The sequence below is a fragment of the Prionailurus bengalensis genome, chromosome B4 (assembly GCF_016509475.1).
Source record: "Prionailurus bengalensis isolate Pbe53 chromosome B4, Fcat_Pben_1.1_paternal_pri, whole genome shotgun sequence".
NCBI classification, from domain to species: domain Eukaryota; kingdom Metazoa; phylum Chordata; class Mammalia; order Carnivora; family Felidae; genus Prionailurus; species Prionailurus bengalensis.
The window spans coordinates 77,453,889-77,479,436 of NC_057358.1; the positions used below are offsets into that span (position 1 = coordinate 77,453,889).

At 41.6% G+C, this 25,548-nt stretch overlaps 1 protein-coding gene across 1 annotated transcript; it reads left to right on the plus strand.

Annotated features, from left to right (window-relative positions):
* Positions 1-8,399: 8,399 nt before the first annotated feature.
* On the plus strand, positions 8,400-24,125 carry HIGD1C (HIG1 hypoxia inducible domain family member 1C). Its single transcript, XM_043563909.1, has 3 exons — positions 8,400-8,785; positions 13,814-13,948; positions 24,061-24,125. The coding sequence occupies exons 1-3, from the start codon at positions 8,614-8,616 to the stop codon at positions 24,123-24,125; spliced, it is 372 nt and encodes a 123-aa protein (XP_043419844.1). The 5' UTR covers positions 8,400-8,613.
* Positions 24,126-25,548: the final 1,423 nt, after the last annotated feature.

The following is a 25,548-nucleotide window of genomic DNA, read 5'->3' on the forward strand; positions in this document are numbered from 1 at the left end:
GGAGAGAGCCCAAAGCCCCCGTTAGACTTCTCAGGGCTGCTCAGAAACTGCTAATGTACCCTCAGCTGCCACAGGGTCCCGCCCGTCCTTGACCATGCTCATTTCCACATCGCCACGCCTCTCCTCTCAGCAGAGGACTTTTACTACTCCACAGAGGGAAACACAAACAGAGAGCCATTGAGCGGGTCTACAGATTTAAGAACCCCACCGGATGCCCTCTCCTGACCAGATCTGCAAGGCCAGCCCTGGGCCCTGGATTCATTTCTTCCCGGTCTTTTTTTTCCTGCCAAGTCGCACTCTTTTTGCATCTTCACTCTTCCCCTTGTGTTCAAATATCCTAAAATCCAGGGGCGCCGGGGTGGCGCAGTCGGTTAAGCGTCCGACTTCAGCCAGGTCACAATTTCGCGGTCCGTGAGTTCGAGCCCCGCGTCGGGCTCTGGGCTGATGGCTCAGAGCCTGGAGCCTGTTTCCGATTCTGTGTCTCCCTCTCTCTGACCCTCCCCTGTTCATGCTCTGTCTCTCTCTGTCCCAAAAATAAATAAAAACGTTGGAAAAAAAATTAAAAAAAAAACAAATATCCTAAAATCCATACCACCTTCCTCCAGTAAAAACAAACAAAAAACACCAAAAAAACCTTAGCTTTGCTTTCCCCTGAAATCGCTATGCTCTTTTCCTCCCTTCAAATCTCTTAAAAATATCAAATCCTTTTTTTTTTTTTTTTTTTTTTTTGCCTACTTCCCACTCACTCCTCAATCCATTCTCATTGGGTAGCCAGCCCTCCCTGAAACTGTTCTCCTTGAAACCACCACGGATATCCTGCTTCCCAAATATAAAGGCTTTGTTCTTTGGTGGGTTTTTTTTTTTTTTTAATTTTTTTAAATGTTTATTTATTTTTGAGAGAGAGAGACAGAGCGTGAGTGGGGGAGGAGTAGAGAGAGAGGGAGTCACAGAATCCAAAGCAGGGTCCAGGCTCTGAGCTGTCAGCACAGAGCCCAATGCGGGACTCGAGCCCACGAACCGTGAGATTATGACCCGAGTGGAAGTCAGACGCTTAACCGACTGAGCCACCCACGCGCCCCAAGGCTTCCTTCTTTGTATGAACTGTGTACTATCTCATTCTGACCGCTCTTCTGGAGATCTTTCCTCCTTTTTCTTGTGAGTCTTTTTGACCCTCTGGCTGCTCCATCTCGAGCTCCTTGGCTGCCTTTTACTTCCCCAGAATTCCATCCTTAGTCCTCTCCATCCCTACAGACTTCCCTTTGTAGGAGTTCAACAGAACTGCCAAGTCCATTTCCACATCACCTCCCTCTTCTGGCCTTTGGGGCAGACTGGCTGTGTGGGAGAATGCCAGGCCCGTGTCAGCCATATTAGTTTCCTATTGTTGCCATGACAAATTACCACAGATTTAGTGGCTTAAAACAATACAAACTTTTATCTTCTGGTTCTGGAGGACAAAAGCCCCAAATGGGTGTCACGTGGCTAAAACCAACGTGTTGGCAGGGTTTCGTTTGTTGGTTCGTTTTTCTGTAGGACCCCTGGGAGAAACTGTTCCCTTGCCTTCGCCAGCTTCGCGAGGCCACGCTGGTTCAAATCTCTGTCTGAAACGGATCTGACTTTCTTGTCTCCCAGTTTCACTTCTAAGGGCCCTTGTGATTACACAGGCCCTACCGAGATACTCCAGAATAACCACATCTCAAGGTCAGCTGGATAGCAAGCTTAATTCCACCTGCAACCTTAGTTTCCCTTTGCCTTGTAACATAACACATCCAATAGGTTGCGGGTACTAGGATGGGGAGATCTCTGGGAGCGGGGTAGAGGAGGCATTATTCTGCCTACCACATCAGCTAGACTGGACAAAGAAAGAAAAGGCAAATATGTAAATGATAGTGGGGACTTTCACGAAGCTCCAGCTGGCCTAACACAGAGCCAAGGTGAGAACGGTGCAGAATGGCAAACGAGTTGCGGGAAGAACTGAACGAGGGATACAAAAGGACAACATGAAACTCTAGGTTTCAAAAAGGCAATTCGGCTGCACTTTACAGGACAGCTCGTGTTTGTCTCTGAAGTCTCCTCATGCTAAAATGATCATTTCTACTTCTGGAGGTTTCCCGTACCGATCCCTGAACTCAGAATCGTTTGACGAGTCTGGGGATATCTGCCAACCCTCCCCAAATTCCTCAGGAACTTTAAAATTATGAAAGCAAATAATTTTTACTACGCAAAAATGGCCCTAGACGTCATGCTCAATCTCGCTCACGATCCACAAAATGCGAATTAAAACTACCGGGGGATACCACTTCTCACACGTCAGGTCTGCCAAGACTCCAAAAGTCTGACAATACATTCAGTTGGGCAAGCCATGGGGAAACAGACATACCTGCGTATCGCTGATGGGGATGCCAAAGCGTTCAACTCTTGTGGAGTTTGGCAATACTTGACAAAACTATACCTGCATTTACCTTTTGGCCCGGCACTCCCACCTCCAGAATTGCATCCTGAAGATACGCTTCCAACCACAGGAAAGTACAGAAGCACAAGACAGTTCATTGTCGCATCGCTTGTAATGGTTCCAAGCTAGATGCTCATACATACGAATATGCTTGAATAAACCAGGGCACTTTTTGCACAGCGGAGCACTTACTACATATCTGCATAGCAGCATGACAAAGAGCTGCTAGAGTCTATGGCCACACCACCCTGAATGCGCCCGATCTAGTCTGTTCTCGGAAGCTAAGCAGGGTCGGGCCTGGTTAGTACTTGGATGGGAGGCAAGGAGCTGCTAGGGTGATAAGGTGTGATTTCAAGGACATATTATTGAGTAAACAGAAGCTCTGTCAGCTAAAACTAGCTATAGTGTGATACCTTCTCTGTAAAAAAGAAGGGTAAATAAGAGAATACCCACGTATATGTTTATTTTTGCAAAAAGAAACTGCAGAAGAATAAGCCAGACACTAGCGAGATTGGTTGTCTATAGTGGTGGGTGGGAAGAGAGCAGAAATAAAAGGGAGAAGAGCAGTGATGCAGTTTTAAATATACCCTTTGTATAGTTTTGATTTGGGGAACCATGTTAATGTCTTACATAAAATATGCAAAAGAATGTTTTTTACATAAGATGAAATGACGAATGGGGGGGGGCATCCCTAAAATCGAAAAATAAAAAACACCTAATGGTATTCTTTTGTGTGTGTGTGTGTGTGTGTGTGTGTGTGTGTGTGTGTAAAATTCTTTTCTGTTTTTTTTTTAAGTTTTATTTATTTATTGAGAGAGAGAGAGAGCAAGCACAGGCAAGGTAGGAGCAGAGAGGAGACACAGAATCCCAAGCAGCCTCAGCACCGTCAGTGTAGAGTCCAATGTGGGGCTCGAACTCACAAACCGTGAGATCATGACCTGAGCCTAGATCAAGAGTCAGACACTTAACCAACTACTCCACCCAGGTGCCCTAATTGTATTCTAAATGAAGACTAACCACATTGATGCAGGGGGAGAAAATTCAACCCAAGTAGCTTTTTTTCCAAGTAACTTGTGTGTGTGTGTCATTAGATTTATCTATTTATTTTTTAATATGAAATGTATTGTCAAATTGGTTTCCATACAACACCCAGAGCTCCTCCCAACAGGTGCCCTCCTCAATGCCCATCACCCATCCTTCCCTTCCTCCCACTCCCCATCAACCCTTAGTTTATTCTCAGTTTTTAAATTTTTTTTTTAATGTTTATTTATTGAGACAGAGAGAGACAGAGCATGAACAGGGGAGGGTCAGAGAGAGGGAGACACAGAATCTGAAACAGGCTCCAGGCTCTGAGCTGTCAGCACAGAGCCTGACGCGGGGCTTGAACTCACGGACCGCGAGATCATGACCTGAGCCGAAGTCGGCCACTTAAATGACTGAGCCACCCAGGCGCCCCTATTCTCAGTTTTTAAGAGTCTCTTATGGTTTGGCTCTCTCCCTAACTTTTCTCTTTTCCTTCCCCTCCCCCGTCAAGACTTTTTTTTTTAAACAACTTTGTTAACATATAATTCACATATCCTAAAACTTACCTGAAATATACAATTAAGTGATTTTTATTATATTTAGCATTGTGCAACCATCATCACAATCTTTATTTTTAAATGTTTGTTTATTTTGAGAGAGAGAGAGAGAGAGAAAGCACAAGCAGAGGAGGGGCAGAGAGAGAGAGAGGGAGAGAGAGGAGAGAGAATCCCAAGGCAGGCTCCATGCTGTCAGCACAGAGCTTGACGTGGGGCTTGATCTCATGAACCACGAGATCATGATCTGAGCTGAAATCAAGAGTCAGATACTTAACTGAGTGAGCTATCGGTGCCCCCAACACAATCTATTTAAAAAAAATTTTTCATTACCCCCTGAAAAGCCTCTGTAACCATTAGAAGTCACTCCCTATTTTCCTTCCACTGTCTCACAGCCCCAGGCAACCACTAATCTATTTTATTTTTTAAAATTTATGGTTTTAATTTTATTTTTTTTTATTTTAGAGAGAGTGAGTGAGCATAAGCAGGGGAGAGGTGCAGAGGCAGGAGAGACGGGGTGGGGTGGGGGGAGAGAATATTTTAAACAGGCCCCACACTCAGCGTGGAGCCCAATGCCGGACTCAATTCCATGACCCTGGGATTATGACCTGAGCTGAAACCAAGAGTCAGGCGCTCAACCAACTGAGCCACCCAGGCAGCTCTCTATTTTCTATCTCTATAGATTTGTTTATTCTGGGTATTTCATAAAAATGGAATCACACAATATATGGTCTTTTATAACAGGCTTCTTTCACTTAGCATGTTTCAAGGCTCATCTATGGTATAGCACATATCAGTACTTCTTTTTATAGCCAAATAATTTTCCATTGTACATTTCCATAAATGTGATTTCCGTATCACATTTTCTTTCTTTTCTTTTTCTTTTTTTTTTAAATACAATTTTGTTGTCAAGGTAGCTAACATACAGTGTATACAGCGTGCTCTTGGCTTCAGGAGTAGATTCCCATGATTCATCGCTTCCATACAACACCCAGAGCTCCTCCCAACAGGTGCCCTCCTCAATTCCCATCACTCAATTCCCCCTTTCTCCCACCCTTCCCCATCAACCCCCAAGCCAGCCTGAAGGGGCTCCCATTAGACAAATCTGGGACAATTTGACCATCAAAATAAATAATGGTGGTGATGGATAAGCACTGAATAAAATAGAAATTCACGAGACCAAACCGATATAAATAAATGCATAATAGGAAAGAAGGAAAAGCAGTTCCTTATATTAGAGTGCCAACTGAAAAATGTAAAAAGAATGATGTATTTAGAAAATTATCATCTGGCAAACATAACATTAATTGATTCAGGCAAGGATCATAAATGGATGCTGAAGTTAATGAGTAAAAGCCTGATACATAACAGTGTATTTGCATAATACTAAAGGATCTCCTCACAAAATACTCATTATGAATAAAGGGAAAAAAGAGGAACTTTACAGTGTAGAAACTGGCGGACCCCACCTTAATCCAAATGCTCAAAACTGTGGCGTGCCAGAGTCAACTCACCCCAACTCAGGGGCAGCACGTCTCTTCCCAACTTTGTGTTCAGCGATGCCATAACAGTAGCTTGAAATTGGCCATTTACAAGTGGAAAGTGACAAATATTACAAGTCAGGGCTTATCTTCCTCTGGATAACCAGCTGTTAGACATTTATCAGCATAACAGTGGATCAAAGTTACTGCCACCGGACGAACTAAGTTATGTGCCTCCGGATACTGCACACCAACAACACAGCATCACTCTGCCAAAAACGTATAACCGCAACCTAATGATGAGGAAGTACCAGCAAAAAACTAAATTGGGAGACGTCCTACAAAATAAGTGGCCTGTGTTAGCAAAATATCGGGGTCATGCAAGACAAAAGAAGATTTTGATGGTTAATTTTACATGTCAGCTTGACTGGGCTAAGGGATGCCCAGATAGCTGGTAAAACCTTATATCTGGGTGTGTTTGTGAGGGTGTTTCCAGAAGAGATTATTAGCATTTGAGTTGGCAGACCAATAAAGAGCACCCTCACCAATGCAGCGGAGTATTATCAAATCCACTGAGGGCCCGAACAGGACAAAAAGGCAGAGGAAGGGTGAATGTGTTCTCTGCCTGAGCAGGAACATCCATCTTCTGCCCTCAGACATCACTGCTCCCGGTTCTCAGGCCTTTGGGGTTGGATAAGGACTTACACCATTGCGAGGTTGCAGATGGCAGATCATGAGACTTCTCAGCTCCCACAACCACATGAGCCAATTCCTATAGTAAATTTCTTCATATATAAGTATATATACATAAATATATGCATACGGAGATATGCAAGCTCATATATATATATATATATACACACATACATGTATGTGTGTGCGTATATGTGTGTAAGTATATATGTGTGTATATATATCTCCTGTTGGTTCTGTTTCTCTGGAGAATCTTGACTAATACAACGACTAAGGAAATGTTTCAGATTAGAGGGGGGGATAAAGCGACCTGACAACCAAAGGCAGTATGTAATCCTGATTGAATCTTAGCCTAGAAAAAAAATGTTTGTTATTAAGGTCATCATTGGGACCTTAACTGCTGAAATATGAATGAAATCTTTATATTATAGTATTATAGCAAAACTAACATCCTGATTTTGACCACGGTACTATGGTTACATAAAAGAATGCCCCAAATGCATACAGAAGTTTTTAGGGGTTGGGGCGCATCAGTATATGACTCCCTCTCAGGTGGGTCTCAGGAAGAAAGGAAGGAAGGGAGAAATTTTCGTTGAGAAAAATGATAAAGCAAACGTGGCTAAATGTTAACAAAAGGCAAGCTGGGTGTCGGACATCCAATTTTTTGTACTATTCTGGGCACTTCTCTGTAAATTCGAAATTACTTAAAAGTTTAAAGCCATAAGGAAAAAACCGTGAACGCTACCTGGTGCTCTGCGCTCATCTTTGTGGATGCAGTCAGATGGAGACGGTGAGCCAGGACTTTTCCGAGGCCTCGAGCACCCGAAGGCTGCGGGGTCACAACAGAAGCAAAAGCAGCGTCCACCACCGACCCGCCCGGGGAGCCACAGAAGGCTCAGGCTCCCGGCACAGGCGCAGGACAACAACTCCCTCAGCACCTTCCTGCGCCTATCCGGGCTCTCACATTGGCCGGGGGCTTGGTGACGTCAAGTGCTTTACAGCCTGGTGCTCAAGCTGCTCGAGACTCTGCGGGAGCCTCAGGTGTGAGGGCCTCGCCTCCAGGTGACCCCAGGTGCAGGCTCGTGGCATCTCAGTCAGGGATCTGGGCCGCAGTGGGCGCCCCTTTAGCAAGTGCATATTCTTTTTTTTTTTAATGTTTGTTTAATTGATTAATTAATTTTTGAGAGACCGAGTGTGAGTGGGGGAAGGGTAGAGAGAGAGGGAGACAGAATCTGAAGCCGACTGCAGGCTCTGAACTGATGGGGGGTGGGGGGCCTGAACCCAGGAACCAGGAGATCATGACCCGAGCTGCAGTGGGAGGCTTAACCGACTGAGCCACCCAGGCGCCCCCAGAGTCGTTAAAGACAAGACTCTCAGCCTCAGATGGCTAACATCCACCCCCACCCAAGCCCAATGTTGTAACCACGGGCCCACTTTCCTCTTGATTTGGGGTCCTGGTATCAGGTTGTGGGGACTCACAGCCACGGAGAGAAGTTGGGAGCTCCCTGTGAAGGCAGAATTCAGTAAAAGCATCTTCTTCAAAATCCTTAATGTTTCCTTAGTGCTGTCTTCAAAACCCCCAATGTTTGTGGTCCAGGTGGTGGTAGTAAATTTCCAGCGGGGGAGGTGGAAACCTCGGCAATACCAGCTGGCCACGCCCCCCCCTGGGGCGGGGGCGGGGGCGAGCAGGTTGTTTCTGGGCTTTCTCATGATCAATTCGTAGGAAATTGCACATAAATGTGTCCCAGCCTTTCAAAGCCTGTTCTGATCCACAGCGTCCTGCTCAAGGAGCACTGGGACAGGCAGCAGGTGGTGGGGTACGCCAAAGGTATGGTGCTTCTGCCGTTTACCGGGTTCCATTTTCCGATGAAAACCGATTTATAGGATGAAGCCATGATATTTGAATTTTGAGGTAAAAAGAGTGGGTGGTGCAGATAACAGACTGAGGTGCTGCTAAGCCATGTTGATGACTGTGAGTTTCCTCATTCCTGTATAGACAAGGAGGATTATTTCCACTGTCTCAATCATTTTATAGTGCTCTGCACATTCTGAAGAATTGGAGTGATCATTCTGCCATCAGCTGTGAATCGGGAAGTAATTCTGCGTATGTGGCACTGCCATCATTCTTTAAAATGTTTTGTAAAAGCACTGTCTTCCTGTTTGTGGAAGAAGTTTTGAGATTCCCCATGTTCTCAAATGCTGAGCAGTGAAAGGAGACTGAATAACCCAGTTATGATCTGTGTCTTCGTTCTGTATTCACGGAATCTGATTATCATCACTTCTCTTTTTCTTTTACCCCCTACCCCCAAACAAGATGAAAGGATTCCATAATGAAAAGGGTGAAGGAAACAGGACTGTTTATTTCAATGGAGCAAGCAGGCAGATCAAGCAAACTGAAAACACATAATCGACAATGTATTGGGAGAGGGTAAATGGATTTTTAATGATTCACAGCAACCACATTTATCCCCTACTGTTACTAGAGAGAAAAATGTCTTCAGATAACCAGTGGTCAGCAGATGGGGAGGAAAGCCCACTCTCACGACTGATTAGGAAATCTAGAGACTCCCCCTTTGTCCCCGTAGGTAAGTACAAGCCTTGACTGGACACTGGAGAACTGTCTGTAATAATAATAATGCCTTACCCAGTATCTTTGAGAATGGAGATGTTTTACATCATTGAACTTTTAAGATAACTGAAGCTAAGCCTCTCTAAGCAGAAGTTAAACTTTCAGAACAGTTTCTAGTAGATGGCAAATCCCCAGTAAATGTTAGCTGTTTTTATTACGAAGCTTCAAATCTTACTTAACTCCTCTTCATTCGAGATCTATCTCGGATTCCTAGTTCCCAGCCACTCTAACTGGAGTTGAATGAACTTTAACACTTCTATGATGACTACATCATTAGCAGCACCAGTTTATTACATTGAAAGTCTAAGAGTGACTACTGAGATGTGTAGGTCTCTTTCTGTGCTAACTCCAACCTTTAAACTCTTGTGTCTGATGTTTATAGATTTTTCTGTCTCTTCCATTAATGTTGAGTGCAATCAAAAACTTCTGCTTCACTATAGTATTCTGTGGCACCAGAAGCTAGCTACCCAAGTTTAAAAGAACTGTGAGTCATTTCAGAGTAAAGAAGCTCTGAATGAAAAAGCCTAGGCCTACCTACTTGTCTGTACACTTGAGAGCGTGGACTTTGTGATGTTCATGTTCAATGGCCCTTTTTGCTGGTTTCCTGAAGTGTTCCAGATGTTGAGGTTGATGGTTAAATAGACTCTAGATTAAAGAAGTGGTATTATAATTAGACCTGGAGACTTAGCCTGTTTGTCTTTTCCCGACACAGACTTAATATGCCTACATTTAGAACAAATACTATATGTAAGTGGACTTAGACACACACACACACACACACACACACACACACACACACACACACAATCTACACACCAATATTATGTTTTAAAATCTAAGTTTTCTCTTTCTTCTTTTGGATGCTTTAGCTGATGCAAGCATTATTGTATACTGCAGCCATGCCTCTTGCCTGGTGTTCATTTGGTCTGGAAGCTATTAAAATAACTTATTTGGGGCGCCTGGGTGGCGCAGTCGGTTAAGCGTCCGACTTCAGCCAGGTCACGATCTCGCGGTCCGTGAGTTCGAGCCCCGCGTCGGGCTCTGGGCTGATGGCTCAGAGCCTGGAGCCTGTTTCCGATTCTGTGTCTCCCTCTCTCTCTGCCCCTCCCCCGTTCATGCTCTGTCTCTCTCTGTCCCAAAAATAAATAAACGTTGAAAAAAAAAAATTAAAAAAAAAAAAAATAAAATAAAATAAAATAACTTATTTAAATGAGACTTACATTATGTAAGTTACACTGACATAGGTGATTAATTCCCTAAAACTTTCTGAATAGGTATATCATTGGGTTTCTATTACCACTGCAAATCTAGCAACCCCGTGTCATTATTCACATATTAAAAAGAATCAAAATTTTACTTTATACTAATATGCTGTTTATACGTTTAATTTCATTTGATTAAAACTTGATAATAGCACCCACAAGAAATGGAAGCAAATAATGTTATAGTGATTCATCTTCCTTAGCATTGTTAACTGGAAAAACAATTCAAGAATTTGTTGCCACTTGAACAGATCACTATCATGAATAGAGAGATTAATCACTGTGCCCACTGCAAATTAAATAATTTTTCCAGAGACAATTAGGGTGATTAAAGTAGTAAGATAAAAGTGTTTCCAGCTAAATTCAATTACATATAAACTACACAGAGACACTACATGGAAAACAGTAAAGGTTCTGACTTTAATCTCCAAAAGAAACAAAACCAATTTAACTAAGAACAGAGCCTTGATTTGATAAGGGAAGAGAATCAAGTTTTTGCTAGAAAAATAAATGACAAAATCTGAATATATATTATTGAATAGTTTGTTTAGCTATTGTTATTTTAATAATATCTACTATATATTTCCTGCTGCAGGGAGTGAGCTGTGCCGAAAACTCACAAAACATTTTTATTTATCTTCAACAACTTCCATCATTAAATATATCTATAAAGAGATATATTTACATCCCACCAATAAATATTTTTATTGTCTTCAACAACTTCCATCATTAAAGTAGATATATTTCCATTCCATCAATAAATACAATCTATATTGCTTAAAATTATTTTATGATCATTGTTAAGGTCTCTGCACACATTATACATATTGAAACTCCTTGCTATGCTTATCATTTTTTTCGTAGCTATGGCAGTTCTTCCTCTGTTTGGGACATTTGGGTTGTTCAGGTTTTCTTCATACATAGTGTAGCCATAAACATCTTTGTGTCAACTTCTTGACGTTTCTTTTGCTTATTTCCTCGGAGTATGAATTTTTAGGGCAGGAAGTACATCTGATTTAACACCCCTTATTATATATTTCCAGAAATCTTTATAGAGTTGGCTAAACTCACAGAGCTTTCAGCATTGTACCTGTTTCTCAACATGCCTGCCACTATTCTATTATTACTTGTTTTTTGCTGTTTTTGTCATTTTAATTTTGATTTCATTTGCTAATCGGCCTACAAAATATACGTGTCAATGCGATTACTCTCTTACTTCCACTTATTAAATGGATTCTGAGGGGCGCCTGGGTGGCGCAGTCGGTTAAGCATCCGACTTCAGCCAGGTCACGATCTCGCGGTCCGGGAGTTCGAGCCCCGCGTCGGGCTCTGGGCTGATGGCTCAGAGCCTGGAGCCTGTTTCCGATTCTGTGTCTCCCTCTCTCTCTGCCCCTCCCCCGTTCATGCTCTGTCTCTCTCTGTCCCAAAAATAAATAAATGTTGAAAAAAAAAATTTTTTAAATAAAAAAAATAAATAAATGGATTCTGAAAGAATAAATATATCCTCACCCACCTATAGAGGCATACATGTGCCAACATAACTAATCAAAATTTGCTATCCTACATAAATATCAACTGAATTTCCATGTATTAACAACATACAGAAACTGAAATTAAAAACATAACCTCATTTCCAGTCACTCCAAAGGCAATGAAATGCTTAGATATATGCTTAACAAAACATACATGCAATCTGTATGCTGAAAATTATAAAATGTTAATGAAAGAATTAAAAAAGGACCTAAATAAATGTAAAGACCACAGGTAGTATTGTGTTCAGGGACTGGAAGACTCTCCCCAAATTGATCTACAGGTTTGTGTACTTCCCATCAAAATCCCAGTAAGTTTTTTAGTAGATAAGCAATGCTTACTCCAAAATTTACATGTAAAGGGGTGCCTGGGTGACTTAGTCAGTTGGGCTCTGATTCTTGATTTTGGCTCAGGTCATGAACTCTGGGTTTGTGAGTTTGAACCCCACGTCGTTGGGATTCTCTCTCTCTCAAAAATAAATACACTTAAAAAAAATTTTTTTAGGGACACCTGGGTGGCTCAGTAGATTAAGCGTCCGACTTTGGCTCAGGTCATGAGCTCACGGTTCATGAGTTTGAGTCCCGTGTCAGGCTCTGTGCTGACAGCTCAGAGCCTGGAGCCTGCTTTGGGTTCTGTGTCTCCCTCTCTTTTTGTCCCTCCCCTGCTCACATTCTGTCTGTCTGTCTCTCTCTCAAAAATAAATAAACATTAAAAACTTGTTTTTAAAAATTGTTTTAAAAATAGTTTAAAAAGTCAATAAAAAATAAAATTTACAAGTAAAGGCAGAAGTCCGAAAGTGGCTAAAACATTAAAAAACAAGGATAAAGTGGGAGAAATCACTCTACCTGATATGGAGGCTTACTATATAGCTACAGTAATCAAGACAGTGTGGTGTTGATGGAAGGACAGATACACAGACCAACAACATAGGAGAGAAAACCCAAAAAATAGACCCATGTTTTCATTATGCAAAAGTTTTCTTTATTCTTATGTCAAAATGGCACTTTGCCCTTATCATTTTCTCTTAAGTCTATTTTACCCTCTTTTAGATGTTACAAATATGCTGTTCCTCTTTGTTTTTATTGGTGTTTTTGTTTTGTTTTTACATTTAATTCTAACTCCTGCAGAATTTTTTTTGGAGGGTCTGCTGTGAGATACAAATCCAAATTAGTTCTAAATTTTTTTTTTTCAACGTTTATTTATTTTTGCGACAGAGAGAGACAGAGCATGAACGGGGGAGGGGCAGAGAGAGAGGGAGACACAGAATTGGAAACAGGCTCCAGGCTCTGAGCCATCAGCCCAGAGCCTGACGCGGGGCTCGAACTCCCGGACCGCGAGATCGTGACCTGGCTGAAGTCGGACGCTTAACCGACTGCGCCACCCAGGCGCCCCACCAAATTAGTTCTTTATACCAACAAATTGTACCGATGGAATTTATTAAATAATTACTCCTTCATCTGTTATTTGGTTATTTTGATTTGTCATGAATTCTCAGTGTTCTCACAGTGTTTTAAATCTGTTTCTAGAACATTTCCTATTCAGTTGATTGGTTTTCTGTCTTAGAGCCAATTACATAGGATCTTGGTTGTCACAGCAGCATATTCACCCCTTGACACTGGTAGGGAATACAAAAATATTTGCCCTTCTGGAGTCTCCTAGAGTCATAGTTCTTTTTGGAGTCACACACTTCCTGTGCAAATATTCATACCTTTCCATGTCTCATTACAATTCAAATATCTCATTTTTACAGAAGATCAAAAATGTTCTCATTTTACGAGATTTACTTCTTATTTGATAACAAGTAGACAGGAGTAAAGGCAAACATTCGAAAGCTATGGATGCTGGGATGTTTGTTGTTGGTTCACTCACTGGCTAAAGTGACTTGCCCCAAATAAAAGTCTCTCAGCATGCACAATCTGAAATCATGCCTCAGGAAAAAGAGAAATTACTACACTCTATGATTCGGGGTTTTCTGGGAAGAGTCAGAAACTGCAAATATTGAATCCATAAATGTTAAGGGTCTCTTTAAAAAATCTGTGGATCAAATCCAGCATGGTTCTTTTTAAAGTATTCTCTGGTATCTTCCCTGCTTATCTTCCAAATACTGATCCTTTGGACAGTCTTATTCAGCTCTCTAAATGTTGGGGATTCTAGCCTACTATTTACATAACCTCTACTTTTTTCTTTCACAGGAATAGCAGGCTTTATGACTGTGGTGTCCTATGGTCTTTACACGTTAAAGTACAGAAGGGATCAGAAAATGTCCATTCATCTTATTCACATGAGAGTTGCTGCCCAAGGATGTGTTGTAGGAGCTGTGACTCTAGGTAACCTGCTTAATTTGTATCTTGTGCTGTCTTTGTGAGTATTTTTATTTATTTTATTCAATCATATTGGAAAATGAAAATTGGGTTAAGATGATATAATGGAGGAGGAATGGTAAGAAAGACCATGAACTTCACTTGGTTGAAGTTGCTTCCCCATAATAGGCTTAATTTCTTGGTATTTTAAGCACTGAAAGAAAAACAACCAGTAGACAAAAAGTACAAACGTCCAGTTATAAAATAAATAAGTGCTGGGGATGTCATGTACATAGTGGTGACTATAGTTCATAATATAGTTCATATAGTTTTGCATATTTGAAAGGTGCTGAGAGTAGAGAGTAGATCTTCAAAGTTCTCATCACAAGAAAAAAATTCTGTAAGTATTCATGGTTACAGACATCAACTAGGCTTACTGTGGTGATCATTACAACATATAGAAATAACAAATCATTGTTGTACACCTGAAACTAATATAATGTTATAGGTCTATTATAACTCAGTTTAAAACAGAGGGGGCACCTGGGTAGCTCCGTCACTTGACAGTCTGACCCTTAATTTCGGCTCAGGTCATGATCTCACGTTTTGCCAGATCGAGCCCTACATTGGGCTCTGGACTGACGGCGTGGCACCTGCTTGGGGTTCTCTCTCTCCCTCTGCCCCTCTCCACTCTCTCCCCCTCTCTCTCTCAAGATAAATAAATAAACATTTTAAAAAGGTAGAGAACTAGGTTTTGGGTTCTGTTATCTTGTATTATGAAAGGAGCAGTGAATAGTTTGTACCCTCTGTAACCCAACTAAAGCAGTGGTTCTAGATTCCAGCCTTTACTGCTCACCTAAGAGCAGCAGTCATAGTTCTTGGCCTATTTGAACAGCAGATATAATTACTGATGTAGTTTAACTGGGAAGAATACATTTTTTGGAGCCCACAATCTCCACATCTGTTCTCCTTTTAGTCCCGGTCTGAGCAATAGGCAATCCTTTTTTAATCAGTCTATAAATTAGGCTATACTTTACTTAACATAGTGAAATCCAAAGAACAGGTGTAAAATTACCTGGTTAATTCCAGTTATATCAACAGCTAAACCAGATAGTTCTAACAAGAAATCTACTTTGGGGATCTAAATTATCTTTTTTTTTTTTTTTTTTTTTTTTTGGTCTACATTAATGAAAACAAGTTACAATGTTCTTAGTTCTCTTTCATGCTGTGCAGAGTAGAATCAGCCTAAGAGTAGGTCTAGGATTATGGAATGAGCAGTGTGGGGATTGGGTATAGGGAGTTATATGGTAATTATCTTACTACCATGAGCTGTGATACACAGGTGTTAACAAAATACAAGAAGCCTCACTACAAAGTTACAGTGCTCATTTTCATCATTTAGCAAACATTTATTGAGCTCTTGCTATGTGCAAAGCACTGCACTGGTCTAGAGATACAGAGATAAGACTCAGTCCCTACCCTCAAACAGTTTGGTCTCCTTAGGGAGAGACACCAACAACAGAAGACCATATAAACTCACAGATGCTATGACAGAGATAGCACAGGTTGTTGCTATGGAAGCACAAGCAGAAAGGAGGGGCATTTAACTAGGGCTGAGAGTCCAGGAGAGGCTTCCCTAAGGATTAAACCATATGAGGGGTGCCTGGGTGGCTCAGTCAGTTAAGCATCCAACTTCAGCTCAGGTCTTGATCTCGCAGTTCGTGAATTTGAGCCCTGCGTCGGGCTCTGTGCTGACAGCTCAGAGCCTAAAGCCTGCCTCAGATTCTGTATCTTTCTCTCTCTCTGCCCCTCCCCCACTCACACTCTGTCTCTCAAAAATAAACATTAAAAAAAAATGAAAAGTAGATGTGGGGGTACGTGGGTGGCTCAGTCAGTTGAGCGCCCAACTTTGGCTTAGGTTATGATCTTGCAGTTTGTGAGTTCAAGCCCCACATGGGGCTGTCAGCACAGAGCAGGATTTGGATCCTCTGTCCCCCTCTCTCTGCTCCTCCCCCGCTTGCACTCTCCCAATGAATGAATCAATCAATCAATCAATCTTTTTTTTTTTTTAAGTAGATGTAAAGTGAGAGAAGCAAGAAAAATCTGGGAGCTACAAGGATGAGCTGAACACATAGGATAGACTGGAACCCTTGTGGGTTTCTCACCATCTCTAAGCCTCTGAATTCGATGATGGGAGTGACAGAGGGAAAAATGATGCCCTTCATCTTGGAGATAAACATGAACCAAGCCAAGGAGTCAGAAAAGGTGAAGGAGGAAATTAAGCAGATCCACAGTAGATGCATTCTTAGTTGTTGCCCCATGCCAACAAAGTGGACCAGCAGATAAACAACCATGTGCTGCCTTCCAAGAAAAAAATGAATTTAGCCGCTGCTTCACTTCTGTCCTCTAAATCTTATGCAAAGTGTTTCTTCTGCAATAACTTAGGGAATTAACGGAAAGGAATTCTGGAAATGTAGTTATTAGTTTAGGGTTAAGTTGACACAACACAAACTTACCACTAGGCCTTGTCAACCTGGCATCCATGTACATCTCTTTTAATACACTTAACTTTCAAATAAAGACAATGGCAAAACCAACCATCCATTGTATAACCAAAAACATGCTAATTCTGTCCCAAAAGAGGATACAAAAATCCTTTTACCCATCTTTGGGTGGTGTTGATTTGTCTTTGAATAGAGTCACATTCCTGTTTGATATCCTGTAACCTAAATCCCGAAATGTAAGATTAAGTATTATTAACACTTTTTACATTAGATGGCAGATAAATGGAAGTAGCAAATAGAAAAAAAATTAATGTGTATACAAATGTATTCATATCAAAATAAGGAAGAAATATTCCCATCAGACTTTGTTTCTACAACTGGTCGAATGGTCATGGCTGGTATTATAACTATGTTCTTCCACTAGTCATTTCTTACTCACTTTGCCTTCAGCAAGCACCTTGGCTATTCCAGGTTATTTGACTAGAATGGTGACCCACACCTTCATTCCTAAATGGTCTGGGTCCTTAGCCAGTCTGCTTGTATTGGGTATAGTTTTCCACGGTCTTTAATCACAGGACATGGGAGTACTAAAAAAATGCCCAGGGGCGCCTGGGTGGCACAGTCGGTTAAGCGTCCGACTTCAGCCAGGTCACGATCTCACGGTCCGTGAGTTCGAGCCCCGCGTCGGGCTCTGGGCTGATGGCTCAGAGCCTGGAGCCTGCTTCCGATTCTGTGTCTCCCTCTCTCTCTGCCCCTCCCCCGTTCATGCTCTGTCTCTCTCTGTCTCAAAAATAAACGTTAAAAAAAAAATTTTTTAAAAAATGCCCAGAAGATACATGCATTCCACACATACCTCCTTACCTTACCATTATATAGTAGTACCGTAATCTCCCCTTGATAGATCAGATCAATGTAATGGATTAACGTGCTGTCCTGTGCAATGGAGCGATGATCAAAGTCCTTGCAGACCAGATTATGGTATAGTCTGGAGAATTCAGGCAGCCCTGAGACTGAGTAGTGAAAGTATACTCTTGGCCCAACCGGGTGAAAGCAAAATGCTTTTGGTAGTTTTTATTAAAAGCTCTAGAGAATAAAGCAATCAGCCAGATTCATCGCTGCGAATCAAACAGCAAAGATGCTTGTATTGATAGGCTCTAGCAATGAAACCACACCTGGACAACAGCTGCAATTAGAGTGATCATCTGATTAAGTTTATAGAAATCCATTATCATTCTCCAAGAGCCATCTGTCTTCTAGCCAAAGAGGCAAACTGAATTGGTATGTGGTAGGAGTCCCCACCCTAGCATCTTTAAAGTCCTTGATGATGGCACTAATCTCTACAGTCCATCTAGGAATGCAGTACTGCTTTGGTTTACTCTTTTGGTAGATACAGGCAAGTAGAACGGCTTACAGTTGGCTTTCCCCACCATAATAGCCCTTACACCCCAGGTCAGGGAACTGATGTGAGGATTCTGACAGTTGCTGAGTATGTCCCTTCCAGTTACACATTCCAGAACTGGGGAAATGACAATCCAAATGACATATGGATTTAGGGGCCCACCAGGCCAACTGCAAAATGGGCCCACAGCAAAACTCCACTGACCACCTGACCTTCATAAACTCCTAGCTTGACTGGTAGACCGCCCTAATTCTCCAGGCATTAGTATCAATTCAGAGCCAGTGTTTCATAATCTCACAAATGTGATCATTTGCCATTCCTTATGCATAGGCATCTTGGTGAAGGGCCACAGATCTGTTCATAGTATTTACTTTTTGGTCGTGTTAACAGCATCTTTTCTTAAGGAGATCTGACTTCTCCTTTATTCAAGGGACTCTGGGTCTGTGAAGTGACTCAAATCTGGGAATTGGTTGGGGGCCCATGGCTGTCTACTGTGATGATTCAAGTTAAACTTTTATTCACCAAACCTAGAGCTTTTCTGCTTAAATGTTGCCCACCACTTTCAACTCTAGGGACACCATAATCAATTAGACAATGCCAAAGGTCTTTGTGGCTTAGCCTATTCTGATTACTGTTTAGTCTTTGCTGCCCATTACAGTAATCACACTTTCCTCGTCTTTGTCAATTAAATGGTGCTCCTTGACCCCTGCTTCTCAGGATCCCACCATCTCCACTGAATTCAGGAAGCTTAGCAGTTTCCGCCGTCATTTCTGGTTACAGAAGATAGTTGCCACGGAACTCTCCGAGGATGCCAGGACTCCCTTCACAAATGTGTTTTTCCCAGTCTTAGTGAAGGGAGTAGATATATTTAGGGGGTGAATGAGCAGGATAAATCTACCTTAACATTCCAATCTCCCTAAGCCTTTGGATACCTTCCCAAATGTCAGGGTTTCTTAGTCTCGGCACTACTGACATTTTGGACTAATTGCTCTTTGTTGTGGAGGGCTGTCTTGTGCATTACAGGATGTTTAGCAGCATCCCTGGCCCCTACCCTCTAGATGCCAACAGCACCTACCCACCCCCAGAGTGACAACCAAAAACAGCTCCAGAAATTGCCAGATTTCCCTGGGGAATAAAATTGCCCCAGTAAAGAAGAATCACTGCCAGTACAGAATCACTGCTGCACCTTAGAATTATACCAAGAAAGCTCTGGCATTGCAGCTTCATTTAGTGGAGATTACCTTTCAGTCCAAGTTTCAGTCGTTCTCTGAAAGGAGTGGAGAGGGGTCTCCGTCAGATACAGGGATTTAAGGACTCCCTTTCACTGAAATCTGCCCACGTATCCCCATCCTAATTTTCAGGGTCCCACTCTTTCCAAAGCAATGCCCTAACTTTGACAAAAGAGACTCTGTGAGGGTGGGAATTTTATGATTGTAGTGATTAGCCACTCACAGGATTAGTCCCTGTGTTGTGTTTTTCAAAAATATCAGCCTCACAGCTACAGGAGTTGAGTTTCTTTCTGGGAAGTCATAAAGCTTTCAGGTCCCCTCATCGGACTTTAAACGAGGAGTTCAAAGCCCTGAGCCCATCATTTTGTTTTCCCGAGTTCTCCAGCACACTTAGAAGAAACCAACCTAATTATACTTCTCTTTTCCACTAAATGTTCTATGACAGTAAATACTTGATCACCCAAAGCCTTGTTTTCTACAGGCACCTGATTAAGGGTATCTTATCTATAGGCGACAATCTTTTTTAAAAAAAAAAAATTTTTTTTAACGTTTATTTATTTTTGAGACAGAGAGAGACACAGCATGAACGGGGGAGGGTCAGAGAGAGAGGGAGACACAGAATCGGAAGCAGGCTCCAGGCTCTGAGCCATCAGCCCAGACCCCGACGCGGGGCTCAAACTCGCAGACCGCGAGATCGTGACCTGAGCCGAAGTTGGACGCTCAACCGACTGAGCCACCCAGGCGCCCCTATAGGCGACAATCTTTAAAAAATGCTTTGCTAGCATGCCATGGGCTGCTAGCATTGTCTTTACTACTGGAAAAAATGACCATTAATATCTTTAAATCTCATCACACCAGAGAGCCAATTCGAGGTGACCCAGAACCTATTCAGAGCACCTGCACTCATGGTTATGTTCCTCTGGAAGCTTCTGATACCAAAATCTGTATCAGTCAGGGTTCAACCAGAGAAGTAAAACTACAAGTGGTGATCTATACAAAGGGAGTTATTATAGAAACATGACCCTAACCAACTTTGGGAGCTGGTTAAACAGTCCATGTGAGGCTGTTGCTTATGTTTCTAATACTGGAGCCTAAATTTAGCCAGGCAGCAGTTGGGAAGGAAAAATAAACTGGAATCTGCAAGGAAGAGCTGGAACCCACAGAGAAATAGAAACCTGAGTCAGTCTCTAACTGACTCCAACTTCGATCATGGTGTGACCTGTAGGAGAAGCTGGCGCCGTCTATCATGGAGCTAATCCACTGGCCTTGTAGCCAAAGAAGCTAAAGGAGGAGCTCCAGAAGGAGCTGAACGATCTGTGGGTCTGACAGCTGCCCAGCAACGGCAAGGTGAGCCAGCAGATAAACAACACGCACAAGCTGTAACAGCGCCTAGTAACCCCGCACTGAGCCTTCCAAGTGTGAAAAGAATACAGAAGCTATACTGCTTCAATTTTACCTTCAAATCTCAAGCAAAATGTCTCTTGTGAGCCAAGCTAACTCAGAAAAAATGCAGCGATGGGAATTACAGTTTAGCTAACCTGATAGAAAACAAATCCCCAATAGATCTACATGGCTGCGAGCTGAGAAGTCAACGAGATGAAGTGAGCCAGTGAAAGATTTAAACAGGGGAGTAACGTAGTCAGAATGGCAGCTCAGAAAGATGCCTGCCTTATCGAAGCTCAAAAACAGGCAATATGAAACTGTTTGTTTAAACAGATGGTCACAGTATAAAGACAAGGAAAAAACCTGTTACCATAAAAGTCAGAACGGTGGTTATCTATGGAAAAGAGCGAGATACAGCCAGGCTTCTAGGATGCTTGCTATATTCTATTTCTTGACCCACAATTACAGGTATTCAGTCTACAACTGTTTGTTAATCTAGTCGTTTAACTTGTGTCTACTGTTTTCCATGCATATTATATTTCACCATGAAAAAAAAATGTGAAAAGGAAAAAGAAAATGATTAGAGATGATTGGCAAAGGAGGGGAGAAAATAAAGACGGAGAGGCCAATGAGATGATGAACTGGGTCTGAATTAAAGCAGTAATGGTGAAAACGGGAGGAGATGGAGTCTACGAACATTGAGGACTCAGCAACTAAGTGCGTGGGAAAAGGAAGGAAGGAGGAGTCCAGGATGATTCCTAGGTTTCTGGTTTGGGCAATCCGATATAAGGTGGGCCTTGCACTAATGTAAAAAATGAAGCAGAACAGGGTTGGTAGGAGAGTAAGTCCAGTAAGTACTGGACAAAATAATAGCTAATAGTTAATGAGTGTTTATGATGTGGAACCCACTCTAATTGCTTTATATATCACTACCTCACTTAACCTTTTTTTGTAGGTAAACTTTATATTATTATCATTTTCATTCCAGTATAACATACAGTGTTATGTTAGTTTCAGGTGTACAATATAGTGATTTAATCCTAATGATTAATACCTCTTTACACCACCTGGTGTACTGTAATACAATTCAATACTGACGCCAACTACTGCAGCTCACCTCAGATGCCACAGGTTTAAGGACATGGTTCCCGAACGGACTGCTGTTACTTCAGACACCAGCCATTGGGGGTTCCCAGGCCCCCTGCCCTTCTGACCAACTAGCGACAAATTCAGGGGTTCCCAAGACTCCTTCAGGTTTGATATTTCACTAGAACAACCTGTGAACTCAGGAAAGCTCTATACTTACAATTACAGTTTTATTGCAAAGTATACAGATCAGAGGCAGCCCAAGCGAAACACATAGGGTATAGGTCTGGGAGGGTCCCAAACTCAAAGCTTCTGTACCCTCTCCCTGTGGAATGCCACCCTTCCGGCACATCAGTGTGTTTACCAACCAAGAGACTCTACGGAGCTTCAGTACCCAGAGTTTTTATTGTGGCTTCGTTACGTAGGCACCATTGATTGAATCACTGGCCCTATGACACAACTCAGTCTCCAGTCCTGTTCCCCTCCTGGAGGTCTAGTCACATAGTTGGTCTTCCTGGCATGACTAGCCATATCCTGATGTTATCTAGGAGCCCACCATGGATCACACCATTAACGTAAACTCCGGTATGATCCAAGAGGCTCATGAATAACAAAGATACTCCCATACCTGGTAAATTCCAAGCATTTTGGAAGCTCTATGCCAGGAACTGTGGACGAAGACCAAAGTCTTTATTAAACAATACCCTATGAGGTAGGTACTGTTATAATCCCATTTACAGATAAGGAAATTGAGGCTTAGAGAGGAAAACTTTCTTGCTCACAATCACGGGGGCTCTCTACTCCAGGGCCTGAACTCTTAATTCTATATTATACTGACTGAGGTACCTGTGGCAGATGTCTCTAAATTAGAGTACTCATACCCTAGGAGATGTAGAAGGAAATCCGTGGGTATGTAGGAAGAATATATTTCTATCTTAAAAACAAAAAGCTTTGGGGCGCCTGGGTGGCTCAGTGGACTGAACGTCCGACTTCGGCTCAGGTCATGATCTCACACCTTGTGAGTTCGAGCCCCCTGTCAGGCTCTGTGCTGAGAGCTTGGAGCCTGCAGCCTGTTTCAGATTCTGTGCCTCCCTCTCTCTCTGCCCCAACCCACTTGCATTCTGTCTCTCTCTCAAAAATAACATCAAAAAAATAAAATAAAAATTAAAAAAATTAAAAAACCAAAAAGCTTTACTAATAGACACACTGACCAATAGTACATTTATATAAGTTTATAAATAAATGAACATTTTGAGGAGCAAGCTCAAATTACTGATTTGTGCACAATTTAAAAGTCTGGCAGCCACCTACCCATGTATGTGGAAATGCCACGTATAGTATAATGAATATAAGTCTCATGTTCAGAAGAGAGATCTAATAACTTGCTTACCAGTGAAGCAACAGGTATGAGTGAGGCGAGAAAAGAGTTGAGATTGGAACTCCAGGGAACACCAACATTTAAAAGGTAGGCATGAGGTAAGAAATATCTGTGTCTGATAAGCATAGGGAAATGAGTTCTAGAAGTCTCTCTGCATTGGAGAATGTTATTTCCCTAGATATGACAATGATTCAGGTAAGCATATTTTGCCTTGGATCTTATGCATCTATGATAGTTACACTCCTGTTTCGTTAGAAAATTGTGCAGACAGCTGCCTCACGTGACTACCATGTTGAGATGAGAACAACTAACTTACTGACCCCTTATTCTCTGTGCACTCTTTGAAGGTAACAAGAAGTGTAAGAAAGCAGAAGAAAATGGAGGATTTAGATTAGACAATCTACTAGATATCTGAAGCCTTGATAATTGATACGGGCGGGAATGGGAGCTTAGCGGACTCCTTAACTTGCTTTGGATATGAACATTTGCTGACATCCCCACAATTCAACGAAAGCACTCTATTCCACACGCTATTTCCCCTGACTCCTTACCCTTTTCTGCATGGCCCTAGGGCCTCATCCTGGTGAAAGACCCACATCTATGTCATCTGCCTAAACTCACAGCTAATTCACCCACTAGACTAAACCCCTAGAAGCAGTTTTGCTTCTCTTGAGATATTGAGCACAAGCAGACACTGAATAGAGGTTTGCTAAGTTGAGGTGTCTATTATTTCTATTTTATTATCTAGCCAAATCTCCCCCCTCTCTCTTTTTCACCAATATTTTAAAATTCAAATTTTAGGATGACATAGTAACATTATAAATTCAGATTTAGATTTGTACTGATCTTAATGGGCTCTAACTTTTTTGGGCTTCTTTTTCTGGAGCCACTTATATACTCTAAGCCAAAAGTTAGTGAGATGGAAGGCAGTTGTTTTTAAATTAAGGGATAACGGGGCCCCTGGCTGGCTTAGTCGGTAGAGCATGTGACTCTTGATCTTGGTGTTGTGAGTTCAAGCCCATCATTGGGTGTAGAGGTCACTTAAAAAAAAAAAGGCACCTAAACTGAGGGACAGTTTTGGAAAAATACAAGCAGAATACAATAAATTCAGTGTTTGTTTCCCATAGATACCGTATTGATGTCTACTTTTTTGTTTCTAGGTGTTCTCTATTCTATGTATAAGGATTACATTAGACCTCGATTCTTCAATGTGTCCAAAAAATGAAGCTACATACAAGACAAGAAGGCTTCTGAAAACTGTTTATTCTGAAGAATAAATTTTCAGTATGTAGTAAATTATACTGCAAAAGTATGAGACAGGATTCCGCATAGCCTTGTATAGCAAGTCTCAGTTGTTTATGTTGATTTCCAAATCAAGAGTCATAGTCAACCCAAAAATATCCTTGTTGTCTTTCAGAACCTAGGACATGATTTTCTGACTTTTAGAATTTTTATTTTCTAGTTAGTGGCAAAAAATAATCTATATTACGTCAAACCAATCTGAAAATTAGGAGTTAGTTATATAATGGCTACAGAAAAATTATCTATATCTGTATTAAATGTGTGATGGTCTAGCCTGGGTGGCTCAGTTGGTTAAGTGTCCAACTTCAGCCCAGGTCATGATCTCGCAGTTTGTGGGTTCAAGCCCCACGTCGGGCTCTGGGCTGACAGCTCAGAGCCTGGAGCCTGTTTCGGATTCTGTGTGTGTGTGTCTCTCTCTCTTGCTGTCCCTCCTCTGCTCACTCTCTCTCTCTCTCTCAAAATAAATAAATAAACCTTAAAAAAAAAGATGCTCCATTCATTGTTTAATTCTCTCCAAATAGGGCAAGGCAATTAAAGCTTTCATAAATTCCTTTTGAGAATGGGAAACAATTACATCAGAGGAGAATGGCCATGTTGTTATTTAAATTTGATTTACCATTGTGTGCTTCGCTCTTATCTCAAAACTTGACTATTTTGCCACAAACATAAATGTTTAACACTTAAAAATATCTATGTATTCATTTTTATACTTGAAAGCATTTCTAGGAGTACAAAGATGAATTGCTAAAAAAAAAAAAAAAATCCCTTTTCCCCAGATGACAACGGTAGGGGTGAAAGGAATTAGTCCAGTGCTATTGCTAATCTGGTATGACACTCGAAAACACAGAAATCAAAACAGACATTAAATGTTAATTACACCTGTGACCTGAAACTCCTCTACAACTGCCCTAAGGCTCTAAAAAATTAACTATACTGTTGAAGTCATTACATCTGTGACTCAGATCTACCTTCTAAGACTCCAAGCCTGGGGAGAAAGGGAAAAAAAAAAAAAAAGCAAAACCAGAAACAAACAAATGAAAAAAGCATTCACTGAAAAAAAATCAAGAATGCATTATAAAATTATCTGTGGTGGTTACTTCCTTTTCTTTGATGTCTCCTACGGTGGAGAGTTCATCTGAAAGGAAGGTGAAGTCTAGTATTTGGGAAAGAAACAATGTCGGAATATCTGAAATTAAGTCTGCAGTCCAGGCATTAACCCCCACTGTTCTGTGTATTAATTGGCACAGGCAATTATTTTTAAAATTGTCATTTGTACCTGTCATGGGGCTCTCCTAGTTCCACCAACAAGTATACATATTTTGGGCAACACTGTCCTCTGGGGAAAA

Coding starts and splice junctions, on each gene's coding strand:
- HIGD1C (XM_043563909.1), top strand. CDS start 8,614: ATGTATTGGGAGAGGGTAAATGGATTTTTAATGATTCACAGCAACCAC. Junction 8,786..13,813: donor CTCCCCCTTTGTCCCCGTAG/GTAAGTACAAGC, acceptor TTTCTTTCACAG/GAATAGCAGGCTTTATGACT. Junction 13,949..24,060: donor TGTAGGAGCTGTGACTCTAG/GTAACCTGCTTA, acceptor TTTTGTTTCTAG/GTGTTCTCTATTCTATGTAT.